The sequence below is a fragment of the Siphateles boraxobius genome, unplaced genomic scaffold (assembly GCF_051911475.1).
Source record: "Siphateles boraxobius isolate OS27281-9 unplaced genomic scaffold, OSU_SipBor_1 16, whole genome shotgun sequence".
NCBI lineage: Eukaryota > Metazoa > Chordata > Actinopteri > Cypriniformes > Leuciscidae > Siphateles > Siphateles boraxobius.
The window spans coordinates 301,507-328,248 of record NW_027508766.1 but is presented as its reverse complement, the minus strand read 5'-3'; the positions used below and the strand labels follow the sequence as shown (position 1 = coordinate 328,248).

The following is a 26,742-nucleotide window of genomic DNA, read 5'->3' as shown; positions in this document are numbered from 1 at the left end:
ACCCGACCCGTTTGTGTGAGGCTCTCCCCTTGAGAATCCATCCTCGAAATGCTGTGCGCGACGAAATCATCCAGGCTGATCTTACTCGCTGCTTCCATAATCACGGTCAGATCGTTCTGTAACGGATACTCAGAGACAGAAGCAATAGCAAGTAAATGAGGTTTATTGGGTCACAGCTGTAGGCACAAACACACAATACAGCAGCGATGCAGACACGCAGGGACTTCGATGGGCAGATCCAGGTGAGAAGATGGCGGGTGAAAACCTTGTCTGTGAAGTGAGAGGTGAGCAAGATAATCCAGGCGGGAACGAACAACGCAGAGAAGAAACCAATACGACACCACACGAAGACCAGGACACCAAAAATGAACAGGACTCCAACAACGATCTGACAAAGACAGGATGGAAACTGTGAACATAAATAGGCATGCTGATCAGCTGCAGCTGGCACCGCTGAACTGATTCAGCTGGTGCTGCTGATCAGCGGCGATGACAAGGCCACGCCCCGACACACACAATAACAAACACACGAGACGAGAAGGAGTAGTGAATTCATGAACCGTGATAATACCCTGCGACCATATATTGGCTTTGGGAAATGCACCCCGGACAAGTTTACAGTAATTTGTAAAAGTAATCTTGGACTAGGTAAAAAATATTGATTTCCATTTAATCGTAATTTTAATTCAATGTTCTCAGTATCAATTTTAAAATACCTGTGTATTTTTAATTTTATTAATGTATTATTATTTTAATTTTTATTCAATTCACCAGATTTCTATTTGACTTCTTTCATAGCTTGTGATGCCTTGTTACACTTGTGTGATTGTCTAAATCCAGCTTTCTTAACTCTGTTAAAACTGTTTTTAAATGCTGCATTTGTGCAGAGAATATAAGTCAGTTAATGTAGTTCAGTTTTGCATTTTGTTTCTTTTCAGTAGCATCTTTTCACATGACATTTAAAGCATGGCACAGGTTTTCTTTTGTTGCAAGCAAGCCAGAAGCCATGAGATTTCTGCAGTAAGCTGACAATTAATCTCCCCTTTTTTCCAGGTGAGCACCTCCACAGGTAGCAAGTGCTTTTCTTGTCGTTCGTCTGCAGAGAGAGACAAATGGATGGAGAACCTGCGACGAGCCATCCACCCTAATAAGGTAAAGTTTCCTAACTGCACCACTTATGTATCAGCACAGGCAAATATCATACCGAATGCAGATGCTCTGATTGTAGGTGAAAAAAATGCAACTCAACGCAAAGAAAGAAGGAAAATCAAATAACGTTTCTGTAGCTGTAAGAGTGATGAAATTCAGGGCAGTTTATTTCTCTCTCTTTGATATAAGCACATGAGACTCAGGAGAGAAACTGCAAAACATATGGCTGCTTTGAGCATGCCAAAAAAAGAAAGAAAAAAAATACGACAGCTCATTTCAACAATCAATGATTAAGCAAATTAATGATTAATTAGATTGGGGGGAAATTGAAGCGCAACCTTCAAGTTATATTTTGCCTTCTTCACAGCTTGCCTGGGGATGTTTAATGTCTCCCCATCGTTCAGTCTTACATTTTAATTACTCAGTGGGTTTCTGAGGTGAACACCAGAGCCAGGCTTTAGAGAGCTTTGCAGTGAACAGATGATGCTTTCAGACAGATGTTGATGCTGTAGTAGTGTGGAGATGATCATAGCTTAGGCATTAGCTGCTGCGGCAGAGGCGCATTTCTGTCTGCCTAATTAGTTCATTATCTGTGATGACGGCACACAATTGAGCACCTCAATACTAAGATGCAAAATCAATTGCCTTAGTGGGTGTTTATTTGTGTGGGAATATCCATGAGCACTCGAGCCATACACAATGCCCAGTGCCCTCAGTACAATCAACTGATGTTATAGAGCACTTCATCAGTCAGGCCTTAAAGAGTTAGTTCACTCAAAAATGGAAATTGTCATTATTCAGGGTTTTTCCTGCATAGACAATTATGAGGCGGCCGCCTCCGTCAAATTTCGTGCCGCCTCCGCCTCTGGACAAAACTCGGACGTGTCATATATAGTCACGTGCTCATATACACTTTTTCCACAGTGACAGTTCTGTCGCGATTTCCCGCTTGTGTCCATTCTCTAAGCGTGTAGTTTGCCGATAGTGCTGCACGGATCATAATCCGCGGGTCGAGTAATAAAAACATTCCATTCAATCGAGGGTGGATGACAGCTAAATGAGTGTAATAAAGACACGGAACTCCCATCATGGTACCTAATGTACGGACGGTAACAAAGTTGCGCTGTTGAGTCTCGCGCAGTTATTTATAACATTAATTATAGTTAAGAAACCTACACACGACCGTGCTGTTTTCCTGAATGCCATCACGATTGAAACCGAAATATTAATTTCATAACAGTTCAATAAACAAATAGTTAAAATTAAGTTACTTACATTTTTAGACTGTTTTTGTTCTGTTTTAGAAGCGAAAATAGTTCCAAACAACAGAACCATATCGCGTCTCACAGCAACACTCATCCATGATTCATTACTGAATCATTCAGCGTTTTGAACTAATCGCTTGAGTCAAAGATTCAATTGCCCATTATTAAACCGCCTCATTCTGAATCAATCAGCCGTTTGAATGAATCGTTTACATTAATGACTCAATGGCTCGCTCATTAAGACGGCCGCCTGCCGCCTCCTACTGGCGGTTTAGTTTCAAAGTATCATTCTTTTCAACATTCCTTGTATATTCAAAAAATATTCAAAATAATCTCATTTAATACAGTTATAATTTTTCAATGTAAATTATTTAATTTGATTGGTAACAGCCTAGTGTCTTATTATTTTAATTGAATGTATTGATAAAATGTAAGAATTTTAAATGAAATTTAGAGCATACATTAAATAAAATTAGGGGGAAAATGTCCTTTCTAAAGGTACAAAAAATTGTTCTGATAAGAGTGTTTTCAAAAATGAAACATTGACAATAAGTTTAAAGGGAGTAAAGCCTCTGTTTAGGCTATAAAGAAAATGTAATTTTGCCAAAAGAAGAACTTTTAATTTAAATAAATGTTAATTGTGTGATATGTTACCATATTATCATGCTTAATTGAATAATTGTAATGTGATGATCAGATATCTAAATCAAAGAATATGGATGGTTGGCGGGTGGATTATTATTTATTTTAACAACAGATTCGAGTGACTCAAAGTGCACCAGATTAATGAATTTATCTTTAAAATGTACAAAATTTTTTTGAGCCAGGAAAAACCCTGATTATTTACTCAGGTTCATGCTGTTTGGCAATTTTGAAGAATCATTATTCAGCCTAGGGCTGCAGGATTAATCGAAACAAAACTGAAAACTGATATGGCTCAGTGTGATTATAAAATCACGAAGGCTGCGATTTAATTAAGTAAATGTATGTTCCACAGTAAAACGCAGCACTGTGTTCTTTTATAAGCGACCGGCTCATGTTTTTAGTTTATCAGAGCAGATCAGTTCATAGTTAATGCTGCTCCAAATAAACTCATCTCTGCATCGGCTCTAAGTTTGGGTGGTTTATAAGGTGCATTTGGGAATGTAACATGCTTCAACCATCTTCACAAACTTGTAATGAGAAGTGCTTATGAACTGGCTGTTGTCAACAAAATAAAAGCTTTAAGAGCCCTGTTGTTTTTCTGCCAGAATAATAGCTTGATTTATTTCTTATATACTTGATTTATCAAGAAGTAATATTTCCTATTTTGTTTAATATTAAAAATGTTATAGTTTTATTGATATATAATCACAAAATTTTTGGCCCAGTAGTGGCCCATAAATTTGTCCTTACAACTAGCCTTCTGAAGCCATACGATAGATTTGTATGGTGAACAGACTGAAATTGGAGTCATTTTGTGTGAACTAAGCCCAACTCATTCATTTTTAGGGTTGTGATTTCTAATTTATATTTACAACACTAACCCGCTGTAGACTGCAGCCCACCAGATTTATAATTTCTAAATTACAGAAACCTAGAACGATAAACAGAAAGAAAAATCTCAACAGATAATGATAAATGTGTTCAGAAGTGTTTAGGATTAGGCAAAATTGCCCAAATAGTATTACAATTTCCATCGGCGGTAACGTTTCACCCCAGAAATAAATGCTTCTGCATGACATCACTAATTGTGGGTGGGACACTGTGCAATGGCTAGAGGGTCAGGGATAAGAATTGCTGGATGCCGCTGGTGAACGAGGGCTTAAGTCTTTTCAGTTTAGTGATTCACAATGGTCTGTGGCCTCAGAAATAACTGTGACATTTAGTTTTATTCTGATCTCATCCTCCATTGCCCCCTATGTTATAAGAGGATGGAGGGATATCTAGAAGTTAACCTCTATTATATTACAACAAAAGCTTACCCTTATACAGCACGATGCAGGTCAACTTTATGGCCGTCCCTCGTATATTAAACCACATGACTTCACACTGGAAAGACTATTCTATTAAAAAGGCCAGTGAATGACATTAACTGCTGATTGATGTCACACAGTATTTACAGCACCATCCTGCTATCTTTATGGGAAGGACATGAAGTGATCTAAAATAAAGGGCCTTTTAATTCCCAGCCAAGGGTGGGTGATCTGAAGCAGAGGGTATTTAATCACTGAGCCGAAAAGCACGTCATCTCTAAATCACTGACCCTGTTAGATGCCACACTGATGCGGTAATAATCCGCTACAGCCTTGGCAAGGCAGCCTAACAGTCCACTAACCTCACAATGCCCTTCCGTCTCTAGGACAACAGTCGGCGGGTTGAGAATACACTGCGGCTGTGGATCATCGAAGCAAAAGACCTTCCGGCCAAGAAAAAGTACTTCTGCGAGCTCTGCCTGGACGACGGCCTCTATGCCCGTACAACCTGCAAACTGAAGACGGATAATGTCTTCTGGGGTGAACACTTTGAGTTTAATAACCTCCCTACGGTCCAGAACATCACTGTCCATCTATACAGAGACTCTGACAAGAAGAAGAAAAAGGACAAGAATAACTATGTGGGGCTGGTGTGCATTCCAGCGGTGACAATCACGAGCAGGCAGCTGGTTGAGAAATGGTACCCGGTTAGCCAACCCAATCCAGGTAAAGGGAAAACAGCTGGTCCTATGGTCCGCATCAAGGCCCGGTACCAAAGCATGAACATCTTGCCCATGGAGCTCTACAAAGAGTTTGCAGAGTACACCACCAACAACTACATGCTGCTCTGCTCTGTGCTGGAGCCGGTCATCAGCGTCAAGAACAAAGAAGAGATGGCCTGCGCCCTGGTGCACATCCTGCAGAGCACCGGGAAAGCAAAGGTAATGTGAAGGCTCAGACATTTTGTCATTTAGCTAAGGGGTTTTCCACCTGTGTTCCAGGGAAGTGCTAAAGGGTCTGTGGAAAGCTAAAAAAAAAAATTGTACAAAAACACAATGACATTTTTTGACCATTGCAGGGTTCATACCTACAGTACAACCTTTTGGTTTCATCTTTAGATGTTTAACCATCACAGACTGAAAAACATGACCTGAAGTCTATATTTGTCTACTGCACACATACTGTACCATTCATAATTCTAATAGATGAAGACTTTAATAGGATGGTGGTGGTTAAACATCTAGAGATACTGTAAAACCAGAGGGTTGTAGGTATTTGAATAATGCCCTTTGCTATAAGTAATGTGCATACATTCATCTGGAAAAAGCTGACACACAAATACATGTCACGTGACCCAAAGGGATTTCATATAGTTGTGACTAATGAGTTTTATATAAATCTTTATCTAACATATTATTCAAAAGTTTAGGGTTTTTGAAAGAAATATCTTATACTTACCAAGGCTGCATTTATTTGATCACAAATACAGCAAAAAGAGTTACATTGTTAAACTGTATTACAATTTTAAATAGCTGTTATTTTATTTTAATATATTTTAAATGTTGTTTATTCCTGTGATGACAAAACCAGCCATGACTCCTTTCTTCAGTATCACATGATCATTCAGAAATCATTCTAATAGGCTGGTTTGTTGTGCAATTTCTTTTTATTGTCATACAGTTGTGATGTCAATTATTTTTTGCAGAAATAGTGATTCACTTTTTAAAATAACAGCATCTATTTGAAATAGAAATCTTTGTAACATTATAAATATATTTCATTTTTTATTAATTTAATGTATCTTGCTGAATAATATTTCTTAGATAAAGAATCCCAAAACTGACCCCAAACTTTTGAATAGTGCTATGATTCTTTATAAATCTTGACATTATTCATTATTCGTTCAGAGTTAGAAACCATTGAATAGATTTGTTAAATATATATATTTTGTAATTTATTCATTAATATTTAGAATAATTTTGATATTATGGATAATTTAAACAGTAATTTATAAATCATAAAACATTATGTTTATAATTTTTTCAATTTATATTTCAATTAAATATTTGTGTGATCATGTATTTACTTTTTGTAACTATTACAAATCAATTTCTTCCTTTTCACTGACCCTTGTGTGTTTTCCTTGTGGATTTAGCTTTTTCACTGATGCTCTTATTGAACTTCAGAGGTCACGGTCAATCAAAAGCAATCCAATTCCAGTTATCTTCTGTAATCTCTGCTGTAGTATCCCGCTGTTATTCCTTGCTGTTTGGGTTAACAAAGGGATACTACATTAAAGAGATTGCATGTAGTTTGTATTGGCTATATCTGTGATTCTTTTTATTTTATGTGCATAGGATTTCTCATGCTGAGAGGTATTTTGGAGGGATTATCTCCCCTTGGTTCTCACAGCCTTCCGCAGGATTCAGAGAGCAAAATAGCAAATCTTCCCATTATACCGTAGGGAGGGATTAATACGGCTGCTCTTATCTGTATTGGCTGCTTTTTAGTTGGTCTGGCCCTGATTGGCAGATCCAGGGTTGATATAGATGGTATGTTTGCAGTGACTCACAGGATGATATAAACACAAAGGCAACATTACCTTAGATGGAGTTGGATCAGCCTCTAGTATATGTATGGCATTTAGTGAAGAACATGTTTAGACTGCACTAATGTCATTCACTGAGGGAGAACAGGACAGACAAACAGACTTTTTTAGATATGTTGTTGAGTTTTTCATTTCTGAATATTCTCATTGTCATAACCTGTGTAAGTCTAATTAGAAAAACTAAGCATGAAACAAGATTTTCTGACAGTGAATCTACTACGATGTTTTTAATCAGGGTCCAGGCATGAGGGTCATTTCAATGGGCATCTCCCGGGAATACTGATTTATTGCTGCCTTACAGTACAGGGTTTTTAATCCAACATCTTGCAGTCACCCATCAAGTAGTTGAACTGGTGCCATAACCTTTAGCCATGGAGAATCAGTGAAATGAAGTGTGAAACAGGTTTTTTTACCAGGCTATTTTTCGGAGGGAGTTCTGAAAAAGTTTTTTTTTTTATTTAATTTTTATTCTTAATGGTAAGATCCCTTTGAGAACCCTAATAGCGAACATTCCAGGCTTCCCATAGTCAGTCTAGGTCAACCAGGGTCCAGGTCAACCAAAATCTGGAAAAATCAAGGTAATATTTTGATCGTGGTAAAGTCGTTGTATTTTATATATTGAATATTACTTTTATATATTTCAAGCTCTAGAAATGGAGATATATCTTCTAGATAGGCTGTTGCTCCTGTTGCTTCGCAATGATACAACAATGATTCATTAATCATTTATTCTCAATCAAAAGCATTTTGTTAAGTCATTTTATCCATTAATCACATATGGCTTCTTGGAAATAACAGTCATTTTAGAACTGTTCGTATCAGTGATGTCGTCCTTTGCTTATATTTTTATGTTGGCTGAAGTGCAGTGTAAGTTGTGAACCACCACACTGTCATTAGAAATGGTCACTGGTCCACGAATGACTGACTGATCTGAATCATCCTCTTGTGAGTGCTGACTCTTAAGATTGGCTGCTCTTTCCATGTCATTATTAAAAGTCATTAGTGTCTTTTACTGGTCAGTTGCACTGCACTTCTTTAATTACTGGGTAAGAAATGTCTTCGGTCACTAAAGCAACTAGTTTTCACAGAAGGTCATCATAAACGGTCAGTTGTATTACTCATATCCTTTCCTGCCCTCGTCTGCTGTCCCGCTGGGGGAGATCAGGCCTGTTAGTCTGAAGCTGTTAAATACTGCTCCTTAATTACTCTGCTTCTCAAAGAAGCCCTGAGGGATATGGGCCGTAACACCAGAGGAATCATCCAGGCTGTCCAAGGTCATTTGTTTTGAGGACCGTATTTTAAATTGTAATTATATTTCACATTGTTAATTTTTTCACTGTGTTTTTGATCAAATAAATGCAGTCTTGGTGAGCATGATAAACTTTTGATCAAACTTTGAACGTTGTATATTTTAGGAAAATGTTTCAGGGAAAAATACGTAGGTACGGCTACTATTGGTTTATATACCAGTAAATGAAAATGGTTAAATATTGTTCTTTCATTTAGTGAAAAACATCAGTCATCTTGATGATTTGTGACACGATTTTAATTGTGTTTTACACCTTGCATGAAACATATTGAATCTAAATAGATGTTTGGTCACAATGATAGTTAAAAATAAAATGCTTTGAATATCTCCAAAATGCTAATTTTAGCTATATCGCCCAACCTCAGTTTTGACTTAAATGAGCGTTTCATTCGAGCAATGAATACTCGGTTTAGTGCTTCAGTTTCCTATTATCATGTCTCTCTGCCTTAAGTGTGTATTCTCACTCTGTGTATCACTCAGTAGTCATGTTATGAGTGTTTAAAGCAGATGTAGAGGATGTATTTTGGGAGTTCTTAATTCTACTTCAGCTGGCTTGTTTTCTGTCCCTGACTGACACATAAGTTGACAGACCAAAATAAAATTGGACCAAATAAGGTTCAAATGAAAATGAAGCAGACTCGTCTGTGTGGATAATGGCGCTTGTCTGGTTATGTTCCTTTGAAAAGTCTGGACACAGTTAGTTGAGCTACCAAACAGAGCCTGCTGTGACAGGTTCACTGGGAATGATTTTATGAAGGAATCTCACACTAATAATACACACAGTTTGTTTAGGTAATGTAGCAGTGGTCACATTCTATCAGTAAGTAGATGTGGTAGCTCTATTCCCCTGGCTTGTCCTGAGACCAATGTGCTCGTGATGATGAAGAGATATCCCACAGAGACATCAAGCCCAAAAGGACACAATAACACTCACTTATCACTTGCTTGAGTTTCGTGTGGGTGTGATTTTTATGGTACAGTACATCACTTTTTTCTCCACCAATAAAGTTAAAATAAAGGGTAATTAAGGGTTCCTATAATTATGGGAAAACCTGGGGGAAAAGTAAAAAAAAAAAAGCAGAAAATTGTTCACTTTTTGCCACATTCAAATGTCAAAATGTATTTTTTTTTTCTTACTGGAAAAATGTAGGTTCTTAAAATTGAATATTATACATGCAATTTGCTAATAGTTCACTTAAAAATGAAAAATCTGTCATCATTTACTCACCCTCAAGTTGTTTTAAACCTGTATGAATTTCTTTCTTCTGAATGACCTTCATACAGGTTTGAAACAACTTGAGGGTGAGTAAATGATGACAGAATCTTCATTTTTAAGTGAACTATTCATGTAATTTTATGTATACAAATGTCTATAAGTATACAAAAAGAATGTGTTTTTTCTGTTCAAAAGTTTGGGTGGGTAAGGTTTTTTTTAGGATTTTGAAAGAAGTCTCCTATGTTCGCCAAGGCTGAATTTATTTGATAAAAAATACAATAAAATCGTAATATTGTGAAATATTCAATTTAAAAGAAGTTTTCAATCATTTTAATATATTTTAAAATGTATTTTTTTTCCTCTAATGGCAAAACTGAAATTTCAGCAGCCATTGTTCCCATCTTCATTATCACATGATCCTTCAGAAATTTGCTAATTTGTTGCTCAAGAAAAAATTATTTTTATTAATGTTGAGAACAGTTGTGCTGCTTAATAATTTAGCAGGAACTGAGATTAATATATACATATATATAGTAATGCATTTTGAACTATGATCTTCATTGCATGTTGATTTATACACTATTATTGTGGTAAAGCAACAGCTCAGCCAGCATCTTCCGTCATTAACTTCCTTACAGACATGAGACGAGAGTCATTATCTGCATTTTCCTTCAGCGCGCATATCTTTCCTCTCCTCATCTGTCACCCTTTCTTTTTTCTTGTTTTCTCCCCATCCTGCCTCTCTCTCGCTCTGCCCATCACCTCTCATATCTCCTTATCTTGTCTCAGACTCATGCTCTGCCATTCTCTCTCTCTATCTCGCTTGGCTGCACTTTAAGGCAGGCTGGCTCTGAAAGGATGTCATTTCTGGTCTGAAGCAGCACATTGCCCTGACAGCTATTACAGAAGTCGTGCTTCGCTGTAGATGCGACATCCACTTCAGCCGACTCTCAATGCACACACACTTTTCATGCATCTCAAGAGTTTGAGGTTAGACAAGGTATTAATCTGTTTTGTGATATAATGTAATCGTGATGTCATGTCTGCACCCTGTTGTAACACACGTGATTATGGATGACAGGAGATGATCACATGGACTGCAATACGTGAGTCCCAATATGCAGATATCGACAGCACAATACGAAACATAGGCCCTGTAGCAATCATTACATAATCATCTGATTATCTCCGAAGTGATCCATGGCGCACTCTGTGTGAATTGTTTACAGACCCTATGAAATCTATATTAAAGTGTTGTCTTTTAATCCATACTGTATGTGTTAGCTATGAGGCCATATTTATGCTACTGTATTCTTCAAGGGTTAGTTCACCCAAAAATTTAAAAAGAATGTCATCAATTACTCACCCTCATGTCATTCCAAACTTAAGACTTTCTTTTATCTTCGAAACACGAATGAAGATATTTTAAATGAAATCTGTACTATTTATGTTCCTCCATTGACAGTCCACTCCATGCAACGGCCACTTTGTCATTTCAAAGAGTTCATAAAGAGATCGTAAAACTAATTTGTTTCAGAATAAATTGTGAGGCAGAACGTCATGACTGTGACAGCCCTAATAAAACATATGCTACACACAACATGCAATAAGACATAATTGAGTTGAATTTGTCTTTTGATTTAATTTAAGTAAACTGATGTGATAAAACCCCAAAACAGCTTTTTCAGTTTCTAAATGGGGTGTGTTGATGAGATGCAGACTGTGTAGCAAGCATACGAAGGTAAATGTTGAGGACATATTGTTGTGTGTTCCTTGAAGCGATGTCTGTTTGACCCACTTTAGTCATTCAGCATAACAATCAGTCTTATCTCAGAAAGCACACTGGATAAAGCTGCCCCATAGCCTAGCATTTCATTAGCAGAGCATTTCTACATTTCACTGAGGGTCGTGAGCGCGCACAGCTGTGCAGAACAGAATCATACGCATATTTGCAGACATGCAATAGAGAAAACTCAAGGTTATAGAGTGTGGGTAGATTGAGAGCTGAATTCATCGCTTCTGTGATATTTGACTTCTCTCACACACTCACACATACATTACAGCATACGCTTTCTCTCTCTCGACCCTCCTTTCGTCTGTCTTCTAAATAGCATCTGACCTTCTCTGACCTCTTTTTTTTTTTTGCTGCAGAGGGGGCGAGATAACAACTAGTGTTTCAGTTTACAGCTTGCCTTTAGATCAAAAGAGAAATGTGCTGAGAATGACACGCAAGTAATGATGAAATTGGAGGAAAGGTATTCATCTTTGACATTTAATGCTCGCTCCCTTTTGTTTTTCAGTAGGTCATGTTGAATTATTGTGTGCCTGACAAAGTTTAGTGCTCATCACCTGTGTGTGGGAGAGAAATATATAAATGGCTTACATGGATTGTGGGATTAAATGGTACACATGCACTTTGTAAGCCCACTTTGGACATTTCACATTTGCAGTTAAATAAAGCAAATTATCTAGCACTAACATATCAGGATAGCTATAGATTTTACACTATTATTTCTTGAAGTCAGCAGCAATATGTGCATGTGTGCATAAAAAGTAATTTGTTCCCCAAAAAGTACAACCATCTTAATTAATGCAACTTTACATGCATTTACTTTACATTAATATATATATTTTTTTTTTTATCAAAGTAGGAAATAATCTGTTGATCATCTATTAAAGTAATTAACAAATTAATTAATTATTAAATTAATCATTAGCTTATCTATTTCATTGAATTCCAGTATCATTGTATTACTAGAAATGTCTGTAGTGAACTGAAGTTTAGTGTAGTGAAAATTTGTTTAAAGGGTTAGTTCACCAAAAAAAAATTGTCATCATTTACTCATCCTCATCGGTCCAAACTTGTATGACTTTCTTCAGTGGAACGTAAAAGATGATGATTACATTTTTTGGACTATCCCTTTAAATTACTTTAAAATTGTATTTACCTTAGGTTCTTATGGATTCATCAAAAAGTCATTGATCGGAAGTTGGAAGTCCATTGATCAAAAGGTGTAGGAATTCTTTTGGTCTTTTGCAACAATCTCTCTCTCTCTCTCTCTCTCTCTCTCTCTCTCTCTCTCTCTCTCTCTCTCTCTCTCTCTCTCTCTCTCTCTCTCTCTCTCTCTCTCTCTCTCTCTCTCTCTCTCTCTCTCAGAATACCTTTACACAACTGAATGAGTCATCATCTTATGTCTTTAGATTAATGAGGCTGTGTGTGTGTTGTAGTCTCAGTGACCTTTAGTTTTATTTAAAGGCCTTTGTGTTAGCCAGGACAGCTGAATGTGACACTATCAAACACACACGGACGTTCATAGATGTCATGCCAAAAGAATGGACTTTAATAGGACTCTTGCTTTGTTTTTTGCTCGCACACATTTTTTGTGTGAATGTTTACTCCTGAGGTGGGGTAGTCATGATACCAATGGTTCAATAGTTTATGCTAAAATGTAAATACTATTGAACACATTCTTTTTGTTCAATTCTGTCAGGACCACTATTGACAATTAGCATACAGTTTGTAATGGCGGTATGGTTCTGTTCTGGGCGTGAACTCCCTGCGCATCCATGCAGCCTAGCATGGATAAGAGCAGGGAGAGCAGCAATAACCCCCCTTAGGGTAACAGAACAGAACCAGCATGAATGTATGCAGATATCATCAAGATTTTAAAGTACAACATAATTCTAGCCTGGCTAACGTCAGACCTCGTCTCATTGAGACGAGGTCTGGGAACCACATGTTCATTTTCTCGTATTTGTGGCGTGGTTTACGAATGCCCAGAGCCGTTTATTGGGTGCTACGAATGTCTATCAAATGTGCCTGTACGTAGCTCATAGCCAATCGTTTCAATTATACTAGATGACATATGTAGAGCGACAGAAATTAGATGAGGAAGAAGACGATGGGTCAGATATTAATAAACTTGCGTTCTAAATTACTTAGAACAATATCTAAGGCTGCATCGAAAGGTAACTTCGCGTCTGCTGCCATGTTGGACCCATAGGTATAAACAAACTGCTTCGGTGTGTCGCATAGACGTCGTCATCGTCTTGCTGCTCCCTCCCCGTTCTGTGATTTGGTCCCCTCGCTGAGGCGAAAATCTGGTCCATGGAATCCAGGCTGCCTAGCTTCGTGAATAAAATTGCACTGCGCGCAAGGCAGCATGGGGAAACCCAGGCTAACATAATTCGAGAATTTATTCTGATTCTAGGGGAAATCCAAATCCTGACTGGAAGAGAGGAGGAGCTGGGGATGGAGGAGGGTAATTAGCTCCTGAGAAATGCGATAAATGCAGATAATACTAAAGGAGCTTATATATGTATACAGTGATTCAATACTGCCAAACAACAACACTGGAGCCTGTTTTAATAACTCTGCAAACCCCAGGCAGGTATGGGAGGGCATTAGGGCCATCACAGATTATAAGAGCAAATCAACATCTCCCTCAGCTGATTCCATCTTGGCTGAGGATTTTAACTTCTTTTATGCCCGTTATGACAGGGACAACACAGATCCTGTGTCACCCCCCCTCCCCTCCACTGATCCTGCCCCAGCCCTGAGCACTCATGAGGTAATGGGTCCTCTGCGGCATCAACACCAGGAAGGCAGCAGGACCGGATGGTGTGCTGGGCCGAGTGCAGAGAGACTGTGCTGCGGAGCTAACTGACGTTTTTACCGTCATTTACAATACATCGCTGTCCACTTCATGGGTCCCTGTCTGCTTTAAGGCAGCCACAATAGTCCCAGTCCCAAAGCAGTCAAATGCCACTTATCTAAATGACTATAGACCGGTGGCACTCACCTCCATTCCTGCCAAGTGTCTTGAGAGAACGGTCATCACTCACATTAAAAGTGCAATACCATCACTTTATCCACACCAATTTGCATACAGACGGAATCGGTCGACTGAGGGCACCATCGCCATCGTGCTCCACAGGCTATTGGAACATCTCTAGCACAAGAACACCTACGCGAGACTCCTCTTTGTCGACTTTAGCTCGGCCTTTAATACAATCTTTAATCTAAACTCCGAGCCAAACTGCACCACCTTGGCTTCAACAACTCACTGTGCAATTGAATTGTGGACTTTCTAGCAAATCGAACACAGAGTGTTAGAGTAGGCAAGCACTTGTCCTCCACCCTATCAATCAACACCGGGGCCCCCCAAGGGTGTGTGCTTAGCCCCTTGCTCTACACTCTATTTACACATGACTGCTCTGCTTCTCTTTGTTCCAATCTCATTGTTAAATTTGCCGATGACACAACAGTGCTCGGACTCATTAACAACAACGAGGCGGATTACCGGACTGAAGTGCAACATCTAGCGTCATGGTGTTTCAATAATAACCTGTCTTTGAACATCAAAAAGACTAAGGAGATTGTTGTGGACTTCCGCAAAAGCAGACCCAATCACTCTCATCTCTATATTGGCAATGAGGTGGTAGAGAGGGTGCCATATTTCAAAGTCTTGGGAGTATCTGTGACCGAGGACCTGTCCTGGGGAACCAACATCACCTCAGTGATAGGGAAGGCCCAGCAACGCCTCTACTACCTGAGGCAACTGAGGAGCGCCAGGATTTCAAAACAGTTGATGGTCAACTTTTACAACTGTGCCATCAGCAGTGTTCTGACATATGGCTTCTTGGTGTGGTATTCCAGCTGCACTAAGGCCCATCAGCAGGCACTCCAACGAGTGGTAAATACAGCAGGTAAAATTATTGGGACCACTCTCCCAGAGATTGGTACCATCTATGATACCCGCTGCCTGAAGAGAGTGCATAGCATCCTGCGGGACCGGCGTCAGCCGGCCCATCATCTGTTCCACCTTCTGCCGTCAGGGATCTATTGGTGCCAGTAAAGCCAGACTGGCTAACAGCCTGTACCCTTACGCAGTGAGGCTGCTTAATGATGCCTTTTCCCCCCTCTCCTCACCCCCTCCCTCCCATGGAGAGTAAACCATACCTCATTGTGTAATAACTGTGAACTGGACTTTGCATTGTTGCATTAACTACATCTGTATCCAACTCTGACCATACCCTCTGTTCTGGATGTCTTTTAAGTTGTTTTGTAAAGCCTCTTGCTGCTATCAAGAGTGAATGTCACTGGTTCTGTGTCTTAACAACTATATACTGTCGATGTGCCATGTTTACAAAGGGGGTATTTAGTATTTATTATTTATTTGTTAGTGCACTTTAATACACCATGTACGGTTGTTGTATGCTCCGAACACAATTTCGTTGCTGTCCTCTGGACGACAATGACAATAAACGTGAAATTGAATTGAATTGAATAGGCGTCGTATTCCTATAGGTAGACGTGGATCAGCTGAGAGTCAGCTGAGGAGAGCTTGACTAACGTGACCTGCCAGAACTGACGCTACGCTTAATTATTAATACTCGATGCTCAGTACTATGGTACTGTTGAAAGATTACTTTTATTTATTTATTTATTTATTTATGACCTAATTCTTTACTAAGAGCTAATGATATGTTCTACCCATGAACCTTGAACACGAACCCTTCTGAATTTTTACATTTTCATTAAGACATTATTTAATATGTTCATTAAGCTGCTTTCCAACTGGAGACTATTGACCGCCTCCCACAGTGTAGGTGATTTCAGGTTTTACAACCCATGTGGGTACATTTGGTCAAGACAATGTAGGCAAAATCTCTCTCTCTCTCTCTCTCTCTCTCTCTCTCTCTCTCTCTCTCTCTCTCTCTCTCTCTCTCTCTCTCTCAGGTAGAGCTCACAAACTGCTGTCTTGGTCAGATGGTTCCTTCTTTATGAGTTTTTGCTTCCAGGGAATGCAGAGAGACCTGAGGGATTTTATCTCTTCATTTTAATCTCTCCATCCTCTCTTTATAATTTTTTTCCTGTGTGCAACATATATTTCAGTTTTCTTCTGTTCCCCTGTGCAATGGCTTTGCTTTCCTGTGCAGCACCTATTTTTATGCACCTGTTTTATTTTTTGTTGCTTTCCTTTCCATTTTGGATTTTAATGTATGTCTCACTGTGCTTAATGTCTTCTTCTCGCTTTCTCTTGTCTCTAACATTTCCTGTGTTTCTCTCTCGTCTCGTTCTGATTAAGGGTGAGCTATAGTCTAGCTTATTAACTCTGACAGTAATGGACAATTTTCTTGGCCTTTTCTAAAAAGTGCCCACTACTGTGTGTGCGTGTGCGCGGAGAGTCTCAAGGCTCATAAGATCTCCATCTGTGTGGCTCTAGTCTTAATGGTGCTGAAGATATTCTTCCGCCTGTGCTGATCATACCTTTTGTAACTTAACAAATATTATACATTTAATAATTAAAATGTGGGAAAAGCTTGAATACTAAGAATTGTTTGTATGCTGCGTCCAAAATGAGCTTTTCTGGCAATACCTGCCATTGGGTAAAATTTACCCAGCTTAAATATTTCTTACCCATCATGAAATAGCATTGTGCATTATTTTCTTTTAAATAATAACAATGGGATTATTTAGCTGTCAATCACAGCATCCTTTGTTTCTTTGTGAAATGGCACCTCAGATTTTTGTTTCAATGGCTCATTGCGAGGTGTATAATATGTGATTCTGGGGGAGGGGAATTATTAGATAAGCTTATAATTGTAAGATAAGGTAAAAGTTGTTAGAAGATGTGGACAGTCATAGGTTGGAATCCGACACATGATGGGAGAGCCACTACTTTATACAGTCAGAATTTCTACGATCATGCAAAACCTGGAAATAGTCCGGTCCAGTTACCATGGTGACTGTTCCCTGTATCAGTGCTCATGAAGGATATTTGAGCTCTGAGGTCAGCGTACATCCACACTACCCACACTCCCTTTCTCCTGTATCCCAAACAAATGCTTTTGTTTTGACTTACATAATACCTTATTATCCAGTCTTTTCATTTTTTGGATTCCTCTGATAATGAAACGTTCTCTCAGTAAAAGGAAAAATAATACTTAGTGCTGTTGCATCTGGATATATAGAAAAGAAAATAATGACTAATCAATGTAATAATGTAAATAATGAATGACTTCAAGTTCTGGTTTGGTGTTAAAGTAAGTGTTGGGTCGGGTAACAGGGTCTCATTTATGTGCCAGGCTTGGTTTTTAATCCCTGTACAGACCTCTGTTCTTGTCATCATTTCGACCACATAACTGAACGAATCCTTGGTTGAGACAGGAATAATGAAAGTAAGGCCTTGTCAAGTCTATGTTTTCTCCCAAATGACATTTCATTTTGTGCCCTTTTTGACACATTATTTTCGCAGGGTTCACTGTTAACCTTTATTTAAAAGAAATACACAGATTATAACACAAGACGTGCTGGTATAGAAAACTTGTATTGTATTATATACAATAATGTTTTAACCAAAATGTCCTTGTTGAATCATGCATACTTATGATTGAATTAAAACCATATACAGTAACTCCACTGAGCGAAATAGGATTTGAGGAGAGTGGCTAAAAGAAAGATTAGAGTGGGATTCATTTAGTGAGAAAGAGGAGAGAGTTTTGTTACATGAATTATGGGGAAATATGTTCTATAATGATAATGATATGATGTGTGGTACATTATTCTTATTTCGCACCTGACCTAAGTCTACCTGGGTCTCGTCTACAATCGACGTGCCAGAACGTCTACAGTCAACGTTAGTTTCTCTGGGTCTCGTTTACAATCGATGTCCCTGAACGTCTACAGACGACGTTTAGTCTATCTGGGTCTAGTCTACAATCGATGTCCCCTAGACCTTGTTCCTTCAACTAACTTGCTGCGCAGCATTAATCACCGGCAGACTTCAGACAATGCCTTCGAATATGCTTTAATCACGGCCGGAGGATCTCGAATATTTCTCAGAGAATCCCACCAGCAAAAGGAATACCATAGTTTTTATAGACTAGGATCATGGCAAAAATTACATGAAACATTACTTCCCTACAATTTGCTTGGTTCTTCAAATGCAAACCCTTTTGTTACTTGGTAGAAGTAAAATCTGTTTTCTTGATAATTGATTTATTGATACTTTATAATCACAAGGTTGCAAACCTAGTCATCTGTCTAGTTTCATTTCGCATATTTGTTATTTTTATACTCACACACCCAAAGTCACGAGTTTTCGACTAAAGGGGAAACATTTAAGATTCAAAAGCATACACATGCTACTACATGTTGTGTAGTAAATTATCTCTAAAAAATATTAATAATCAATCATAACTTGTTATTATTGATTATGAATATTTGGATCTTATTGTTGTAAAATTTATATAAAAATCAATCAATCAACCTGTTCATCCCGTGAACACTCCGTGTTCATTGTTTATTAATTCTAAGAAATTTTCATTTCTGGGGAAGGGAAATGTCTTTCTTATTGTACAGTACTACTAAGGAGGGGTGGGACAAAGTCATTGTTATGCAAGTCACAAGTAAGTCTCGAGTCTTTGCCCTCAAGTCACGAGTCGAGTCAAAAGTTAAAGCCAACAAGTCTCAAGTCGAGTCTAAAGTCCTACCATTTTAGTTTTGAGTCATTTCAAGTCCTCTTACCACATAAATAAAATTTATACAAATCATGTATGTCTGTAAGATTTGTATTATTTATTTAAACCTCTTTTTATACAATGACATTAATCAAATACAGTAAAAAACGTCTCAGGTTACGACTGTAACCTATGTTCCCTGAGAACAGGGAACGAGACAATACGTCAACGACGCTATGGGGAACGCCTCAGGCGTGACAGGTGTCTGAAATCACTATCAAATCACGTCAATCATATTGACCGGCGACAGCCCGTGAATCATTAGCGTGAATGATTAACGTGCGACCTGGAAGTATAAAAGGGCGCCTTGCAAACATGACAAATCACCTTATCGTCTGAAGGGACTGTACGGTAGGCAAGCACCGCGGCATGGCAGGGAGACGTATTGTCTCGTTCCCTGTTCTCAGGGAACATAGGTTACAGTCGTAACCTGAGACGTTCCCTTTCGAAGGGAACTCAACAATACGTCAACGACGCTATGGGGAACGATATACCAACGCCGCCATGCTAAGGGGAGTGCATGCCAAGTGGCAGTGACAACTGTCAGAACCAGCAACTTCAAATGAAACGCTAGAACCACTCACCCTCAGGTCACACTGGGCTGTCAGTGACAGCATTCCCTACGGTCATAGCCCAAGCTACAGCCTCACAGAAAAACCTTCATAAACATGGTTAAATGAAAGGTCTACCTGGGCCGGCTCCGGGCCTGGAACCTCAGCTTCCAATTAGAAGGGGTCCCTTCTAGGGAATGTGGCTAGGGAACCCAAGGGAACCCCAGCCAGTCACTATTCAGGGGAACGTACTCACCCCGAAATGCCACCAGGACGGCCTGACCTGGCGCCAGTACATAGACACTTCGTCAGGCCAAATCCTGTCTGTCTGAAGACAGAGCCTCTGGACAAATGCCTTAAGTAAGGCATCCAACCCGAGGGACTGCGAAGCTGGCAGTGAACCACTCGGCCCGGATCTCAGAGACGGGATATCCCGGAGAGTATGACTCAGCATAGTGCTTTCCGACCCTTGCTAGCGAGGGGAGTTTCTCTACTCGATCCACGGATCAACCCAGTGTCTGTGTTTCAAAACACTGAGGAGGCCTGTGAAGGCCTAAGGGCTGATCTAACTGGGGGGCCTCACGAGAGGCCTACGACCGTCTGACCAGACTCAGGAAGCCGCATGCTCATAGAGACCCTCGTGAGGGGAGCACAAGGTCTGCCTGGTAGGCAAACCAGGCTGTAGGCAGAAAAGGTTCCGGGAGGGAACCTTTAGCAGAGAATGAACACTTTAGCGAGCCAGGGCGCAAGCTCGCCTTCAGCAGCTGCCTATTAAGGCTAGCTGAAACTGATAGCAAGAGACCACTAGCTTCATAAACCCAGCACCACTAGGGAGCGTTACAGGGAGGCCCGGAGAGGCCTACTACCTGATCCTTTAGGGAGGCACGTGAGGCCTACTACCTGATAACCACAGTACGTGGGAACTCACCTTCAGGGAGGCCCGGTGAGGCCTGCTACCCTACGACCACAGTATGTGGGGAGCTCACCTTCAGGGAGGCCTGGAGAGGCCTACTACCTGGTAACCACAAACTGTGGGAACTCACCTTCAGGGAGGCCTGGTGAGGCCTACTACCTGACTGTTCTCAATCAAGGAGGCCTGGAGGAGCCTACTACCTGATAACCCCAGTATGTGAGATGCTCACCTTCAGAGAGGCCAAGAGAGGCCTACTACCTGATAACCACAGTACGTGGGAACTCCTCCTTCAGGGAGGCCCGGTGAGGCCTGCTACCTTACAACCACAGTATGTGGGGAGCTCACCTTCAGGGAGGCCTGGTGAGGCCTACTACCTGGTCACCACTATCTGTGGGAACTCACCTTCAGGGAGGCCTGGTGAGGCCTACTACCTGACCGTTCTCATTCAAGGAGGCCTGGAGGAGCCTACTACCTGATAATCACAGCATGTGGGGAACTCACCTTCAGGGAGGCCTGGTGAGGCCTACTACCTGACAGCCAAAATATTTGGGAGCCCACATCCAGGGAGGCCCAGAGCGGCCTGCTACCTGACAGCCACAATATTTGGGAGCTCACATTCAGGGAGGCCCAGAGAGGCCTACTACCTGATAGCCAACGTAAGTGGGAATTCGCCTTCAGGGCGGCCGGGTGAGGCCTACTACCCGATAACCATCTTAAGTGGGAATTCACCTTCAGGGAGGCCTGAGTGGCCTACTACCTGATAACCACTGGTAGCTTTGAGCCCTGAGTCCGGGTGAAAGTATAAGGTGGCCTGCTAAGGCCAGCCAGCTGGGGACTCGCCTATCAGGGAGACCTGGTCGGGCCTACTAGCTAATAGCAAGTCATATTCTGCCATAAAGTACACTGTTGGAAACCATACTACACAGCATAATTCACTAATGGGCTTCCAGTAGCGCTATAAGGTATGTCCCACAATGTTGGGACTCACCTCCGAGGAGGCCTGTTTAAGGCCTACTACCCATCAGTGAGTCAACTGCCCGAACCACCAAGGCCAACCACGTAAAGTGAGCTGGCCTACAGTGCCCTCTGGGGGGCTGTCCAATCAAGGAGGCCTGCTGAGGCCTACCACCTAATGGCGCAGCCTTCGTTGGCAGAAAAACTGTTTACACAGCGCCTACAGCATCCTGGTGCCTAATCACATTGCCCATGGCAGTGTACTCCGCAAGAAAGCTAGCACCCTTAAAACAAGGGGAGTACAACATACGCCACTCTGCCTCAACGGAGGCCCCAGTTAGCCAGGGGCCTACCATCTATGCATGGGCGTCAGCTCAGGGCAATGCTCTGGCTTCAGGGGAGCGTACTTCGACCAAAGAAGAAGTGAAGCTTACTTCATACTCGACCCGAGCCATAGTGGTGCGAGGTGGGATAAACAGAACTGGGAGTGAAGTGCTCAGACCTACCCTGTATCACAGGGGAATACTCACACCTCACCCTGAGGTTACCAGGGTGCGGGCCTGCCAGCGGCTCTAGGGGTGACAGAAATGTATCTGTGCCCAACCTAGGGGAGTGGGGCTTGAATGAAAGCCAACCACCTACAACCTAGCGCTCGAGCAGTAGCTCAGCGAGGTGAGTGAAGCCTAAACTGGCGGCCTAAATCCGTAGGCCAGTTCTGCATGGCAGGGTCGGGCAGGAAACCCAGTCTTCTTCGTGAAGCGAAAGACGGCCTAACCCTGCTCAATAAAGACATATATACCACGGAGGCCTGTTTGAGGCCTACCATGTCCTTACAAACCATCCTCAGCACCACGCTGCATTACTCTAGTCACCCCAGAATGCAGAGAAGGGGGCGGGCCTTGGCCTAACGACTCCCACGGGAGGAGGCTGTTTATACAGGGATGCTAGAAACCAACATTCACACAGTGAAGGGTCAGAGGAAGAAATGCTAAAATTTTTAGGAGAGCGCCTCTATTATCCCTGGCACAGCCTAGGCCAGCTACAGAGGCGGCCCTGGTAAGGGCCAGCCTCCAAGCATAGATCTATCTGAGGGCTCGGAGGAGCCACAGCCTTACTAAAGAATATAGTCTGTATTATTCCATACAAAGGGCTGCAGAATCGCTCAGCCTAATGAAAACCCAAACAGAGCTCAAGGGGCGACATACTCAGGAAGAAGTCAAACGGACCTGTGGGCCGGACATAAGATCTATCTGAAGCTCTAGCGTCAGTCAACACTCTAAGTAAAACAATTTAAAGAGAGAGACCAACCACTCTACCCTGAGGTGGCTAGCAGCCCGAAGGCTAACACAGTTACAGTTCTGGCCACCTAACGGGGAACTTCAGGGCCCTGATAATCCAATAAAGTTCTCTTACCTTATTACCTTGACATGACCCCATGACTCTATACAGGGAACGAGGTCTGTAGAGAGATACATTTCGGAATTTTTATTCACAAAAATTTACTCTTGAAAAGACCAGACAGCTCACCTGCGGCGTGCGGAGTGAAGACTCGCCAGATAGTTCTTTATGAACCTGGGGTCCCCCACTTTACATGCCTGAAAGAGGCGTTTCTACTAACCAAGCCTAGGCGGGCCATTGGAACATCGTTCTTATCATAGGCCCAGCGCCAGGCCTGATGTAATGAACGTCTGGGGAGTCAGAAGAGAGGAGAGGGCTGGATTCTCTTTTTAATGAAGCCCTCCGGGGAGATTATCCATCAGCGACGCTGTATGCGCTTGTGCTGGATAACCTCCCTCAGATCCCTCTTCTAGCGGGAGTCACGCCTTTCCTGCGCCCTGTTCCTCCACAGAGGGGGCGCACGAGAGGCGACACTGGCTCTCTGGCCCTGTCTACGGTCCTCAGATCGTGAAGGGCCAGGCCCTCCCGCCTGCCTGGGTGTGGAACCGGATCTCAGCGGTATGTAGGTTTTTTCCTAAAAGCAGCTGAGCGTGCCTTCGCCTCCCTGAACTTCCCAAGCCCCGCCTCCACGGCGGGGCCAAAGAGTTCAGAGGGCGAAACCGACGAATCGAGGAGAAAGGCCTTCTCTTTCTCCTCAACGTCGGCCAGGTTTAACCAAAGCTGTCTCTCCGTGGCCACCATCGCCGCCATCGACCGACTGATCGTGGCAGCAGTTTGTTTGGTGGCCCGGAGCGCAAGAGCCGTGGTTCGGCGCGGCTCAGTAACTGCCTTAGGGGACAACCCTGCCCCCTGGTCGAGATCCTGCAGCAGGTCGGCCCGGTATGCCTGCAGCACCGCCATGGTGTGCAGGGAAGCACCAGCCTGAACTGCTGCCGTGTATGCTCTGCCATTCAAACGCGCTGTTGTCTTTAGCGGTTTGGATGGCAGAGTTGGAGCTCTCAGTGTCGACGCCTGCCCAGGCACGAGATAGTTTGCAAACGACTCGTCAAATGGGCGGCATCGACACATACCCATGCTCTGCGATCCCATCAACATCAGCGAAATTAACCCGCTGATGTCAGTGAATACGGGCAGAGCATGGGCTCTTCCATGCCCTCTCGATCTCCGTGTGAAGATCAGGAAGGAATGGAAGGCTCACCTGAGCTGGTGGTGTATGGCCGGGGAGAAACCGATCGCCGAGCCTACCGCGAGCGGTCTCTCCTCTAGCGCGTCGCCATGGCAGCTACAGCCTGTTGGCGGCGCGCTCCACAACATCCACCAGACCTGCATACACGGGGCAGGGTGGCTGAGAGGGTTCAGGATCTACCTGATTATAAACCTCCTCAGCCATCTCCTGCTCGTCCTGAAGAGCAGCAACTGCAGGAAACCGTCGGTGAAAAATCCTCGTCATCGACCTGCAGTTCGCCCTCGTCAGCCGTCGAATCATCTGAGAGGTTTACAGCACTCTCAAGATGATCGACAAGCTCTATCTGGAAGCCCATGATGCAAGTCGCCGCTCTGCCTCGGCACGAGCGGGACCATGAGAACCAGACGTTGAACCCCCTTCACTCGAGAAGAGGGCCAGACGAGAGCGAGCGTTTTAAGAGAAAAACGCTCACAGTTCACACAGAGGATTCCCTCGAGAATCTCCCGTGCGCGCTCTTCTCCCAGGCAAGAAAAGCACACTCGTGTGCTGTACATTTAATTTTCTTACCGTTTCATTGAATAGCGTTTTCAAACAGACAGTCCCTGAAGACGATGAGCTGATTTGTCATGTTTGCAAGGCGCCCTTTTATACTTCCAGGTCGCACGTTAATCATTCACGCTAATGATTCACGGGCTGTCGCCGGTCAATATGATTGACGTGATTTGATAGTGATTTCAGACACCTGTCACGCCTGAGGCGTTCCCCATAGCGTCGTTGACGTATTGTTGAGTTCCCTTCGAAAGGGAACTGAAAATTTAATTTTCACAAAAAATTCTTGTATTTCAACAGCATATTGCACTAGAACAATGCACAGCAGCTTCAGTCCTGTATTGTATTGACCTCATATTGCAAAACAGTTTAACTTTCAAATAGACATGGGTCCTTTTAGCCTATACTTTTTTTTAAATGTCATCAATAAAATCCTCACTCCTCAATTATCACTTCTGAAAAACTGGACCAACCTGATAATATAATTGGAATGCCTCCATAGAGACTGGTGTGTATGAGAGAGAGAGAGGGGGGGGGAGCTGTGTGGACAGGTGATGAGCAGAGAGTGAGTGTGTGTGCGCATGCGTGGATGTATATGCATTACAACTACTTCGTAATTTTTATAGCCAAACGAAACTCTCTTCGGTATCATTTTGCCAACTGGCGCGTTGTTGCTTATTGCGCTTCATTGGTTGTCTTGCAATGTGCTGGCTGCCTTTACACTTGGCATTAACATGTGACCACCGTTATCCGATCAAGCAGATCAGATCATTTGCCAATCAGGACATTGTGCGTTTACATTTGTTCACATTAAGTAGCCTTTGTATCTGGATAACCGATCGGATTTCTGTTTCCTGCATAATAAGGGTGGCACGATTTCGATTTTAAATCGAAATCGATCGAAATTAATTCACAAACTCAAAAATCGAAATAAAAAATGGAATCGTCGATACTGCCATGCCCCCATGTCGCGCCCGTGATGGAAAGTTTGGATCGTTTTACTGACTCTATTGTTCAATCTCGTTAATCAAAATTAACTAATCTTTTTTCTAGTCATTTCAGGGGCTTTAAATGTTATACTTTTAACAGGCAAATTCCCCGAACACATCCACCAACCCAATCTTGATCATATTCTGAATTAAGAAATCATTATAATGCAGTCAAAAGTAATTTACAGGGAACATTAATACTTGACCTTCCGAGTATTTTGTTCATTTGTCGCGTGACAGAGGCAATGAACGGATCGTTCATGAACGACTCATCACGGCGCGGGAAAAAAACACACGTGTTGAAAGGCTGTGAGTCCTCTAACTTGGATTCTATGCCCGAGCCCGAACTTGGACAATATTTCCCGTCACTATCCTCGGGCCGGGCTCTTGATCTATAGACTTTCACTCCCAACGCAATAGAGTGCGGCGCGGGATTAGATTTGATGGCCGAGTGCGAGCGCGGGCGGTAATGCACTCACTCTGTGTGTGCGGGAGAATAAAAAGATTTGCGGGAAAGCATTGCGAGCGTTTTCCATTAAGAACGCTCCGCTCCCGACGATCACTCTTCGAGGAGAGTGGTTCGGTTCGCGCTCCCCACGGCTCAGGTCCCGCTTCGGTCGAGGCAGAGCAGCGGCGCCTGTCGTGGGGATCGCAAATGGATCTGTCAGCGGGGTTTGAGACGGGCTCTGCCTTATCTCAGCCTTTACCTGCCAGTTCCAGTGCCTCAGTTCCGGGTGTGGAAGCACGCATTGCGGTTTCTTCCCTCCAGGCTGAGGCACCAATACTACAGCTATCCAGTTCTGAGTAGCTGGATGTTGTCAGTATTGAGACAGGGGATGTTGAGGACTCGTCACCTCATTCCCCTGAACACGAGGAGCTTATGGAGGTGCTCACTCGTGCTGTGTCAAAACTAAGCATTGAGTGGCCAGCTGTTAGGCAGGAATATGTTTCTAAAAGCAAGCTTGACGAACGATTTTTGCCTTCCCGCGTTCAGCCTCCACGGCGGTGCCCCAAGGCGGAGGAGACTCTAGCTAGCCATCTTTCTGCTGAGTCTTCCTCGTCTCTTAAGAAACCAGCTTTACCCACCAAGCCTCTCAGAAATACTTCGGCTCTGGTGGGTAAGGCTTATTCGGCGGCTGGTCAGGCTTCGGCGTGTCTGCACACGATGTCAATAT

The 26,742-nt window shown here is 42.3% G+C and overlaps 1 protein-coding gene across 6 annotated transcripts in view; it reads left to right on the top strand.

The window, feature by feature from the left end:
* Window positions 1–26,742, top strand: part of dab2ipb (DAB2 interacting protein b) — a 222,745-nt gene that overhangs the window by 160,579 nt on the left and 35,424 nt on the right. For all 6 annotated transcript variants that reach the window (XM_077231049.1, XM_077231052.1, XM_077231051.1 and 3 more), the window contains 2 exons: window positions 1,054–1,152; window positions 4,756–5,310. In XM_077231049.1, coding sequence (XP_077087164.1) covers window positions 1,054–1,152; window positions 4,756–5,310 — 654 coding nt within the window. The remainder of the gene's footprint in view (window positions 1–1,053; window positions 1,153–4,755; window positions 5,311–26,742) is intronic.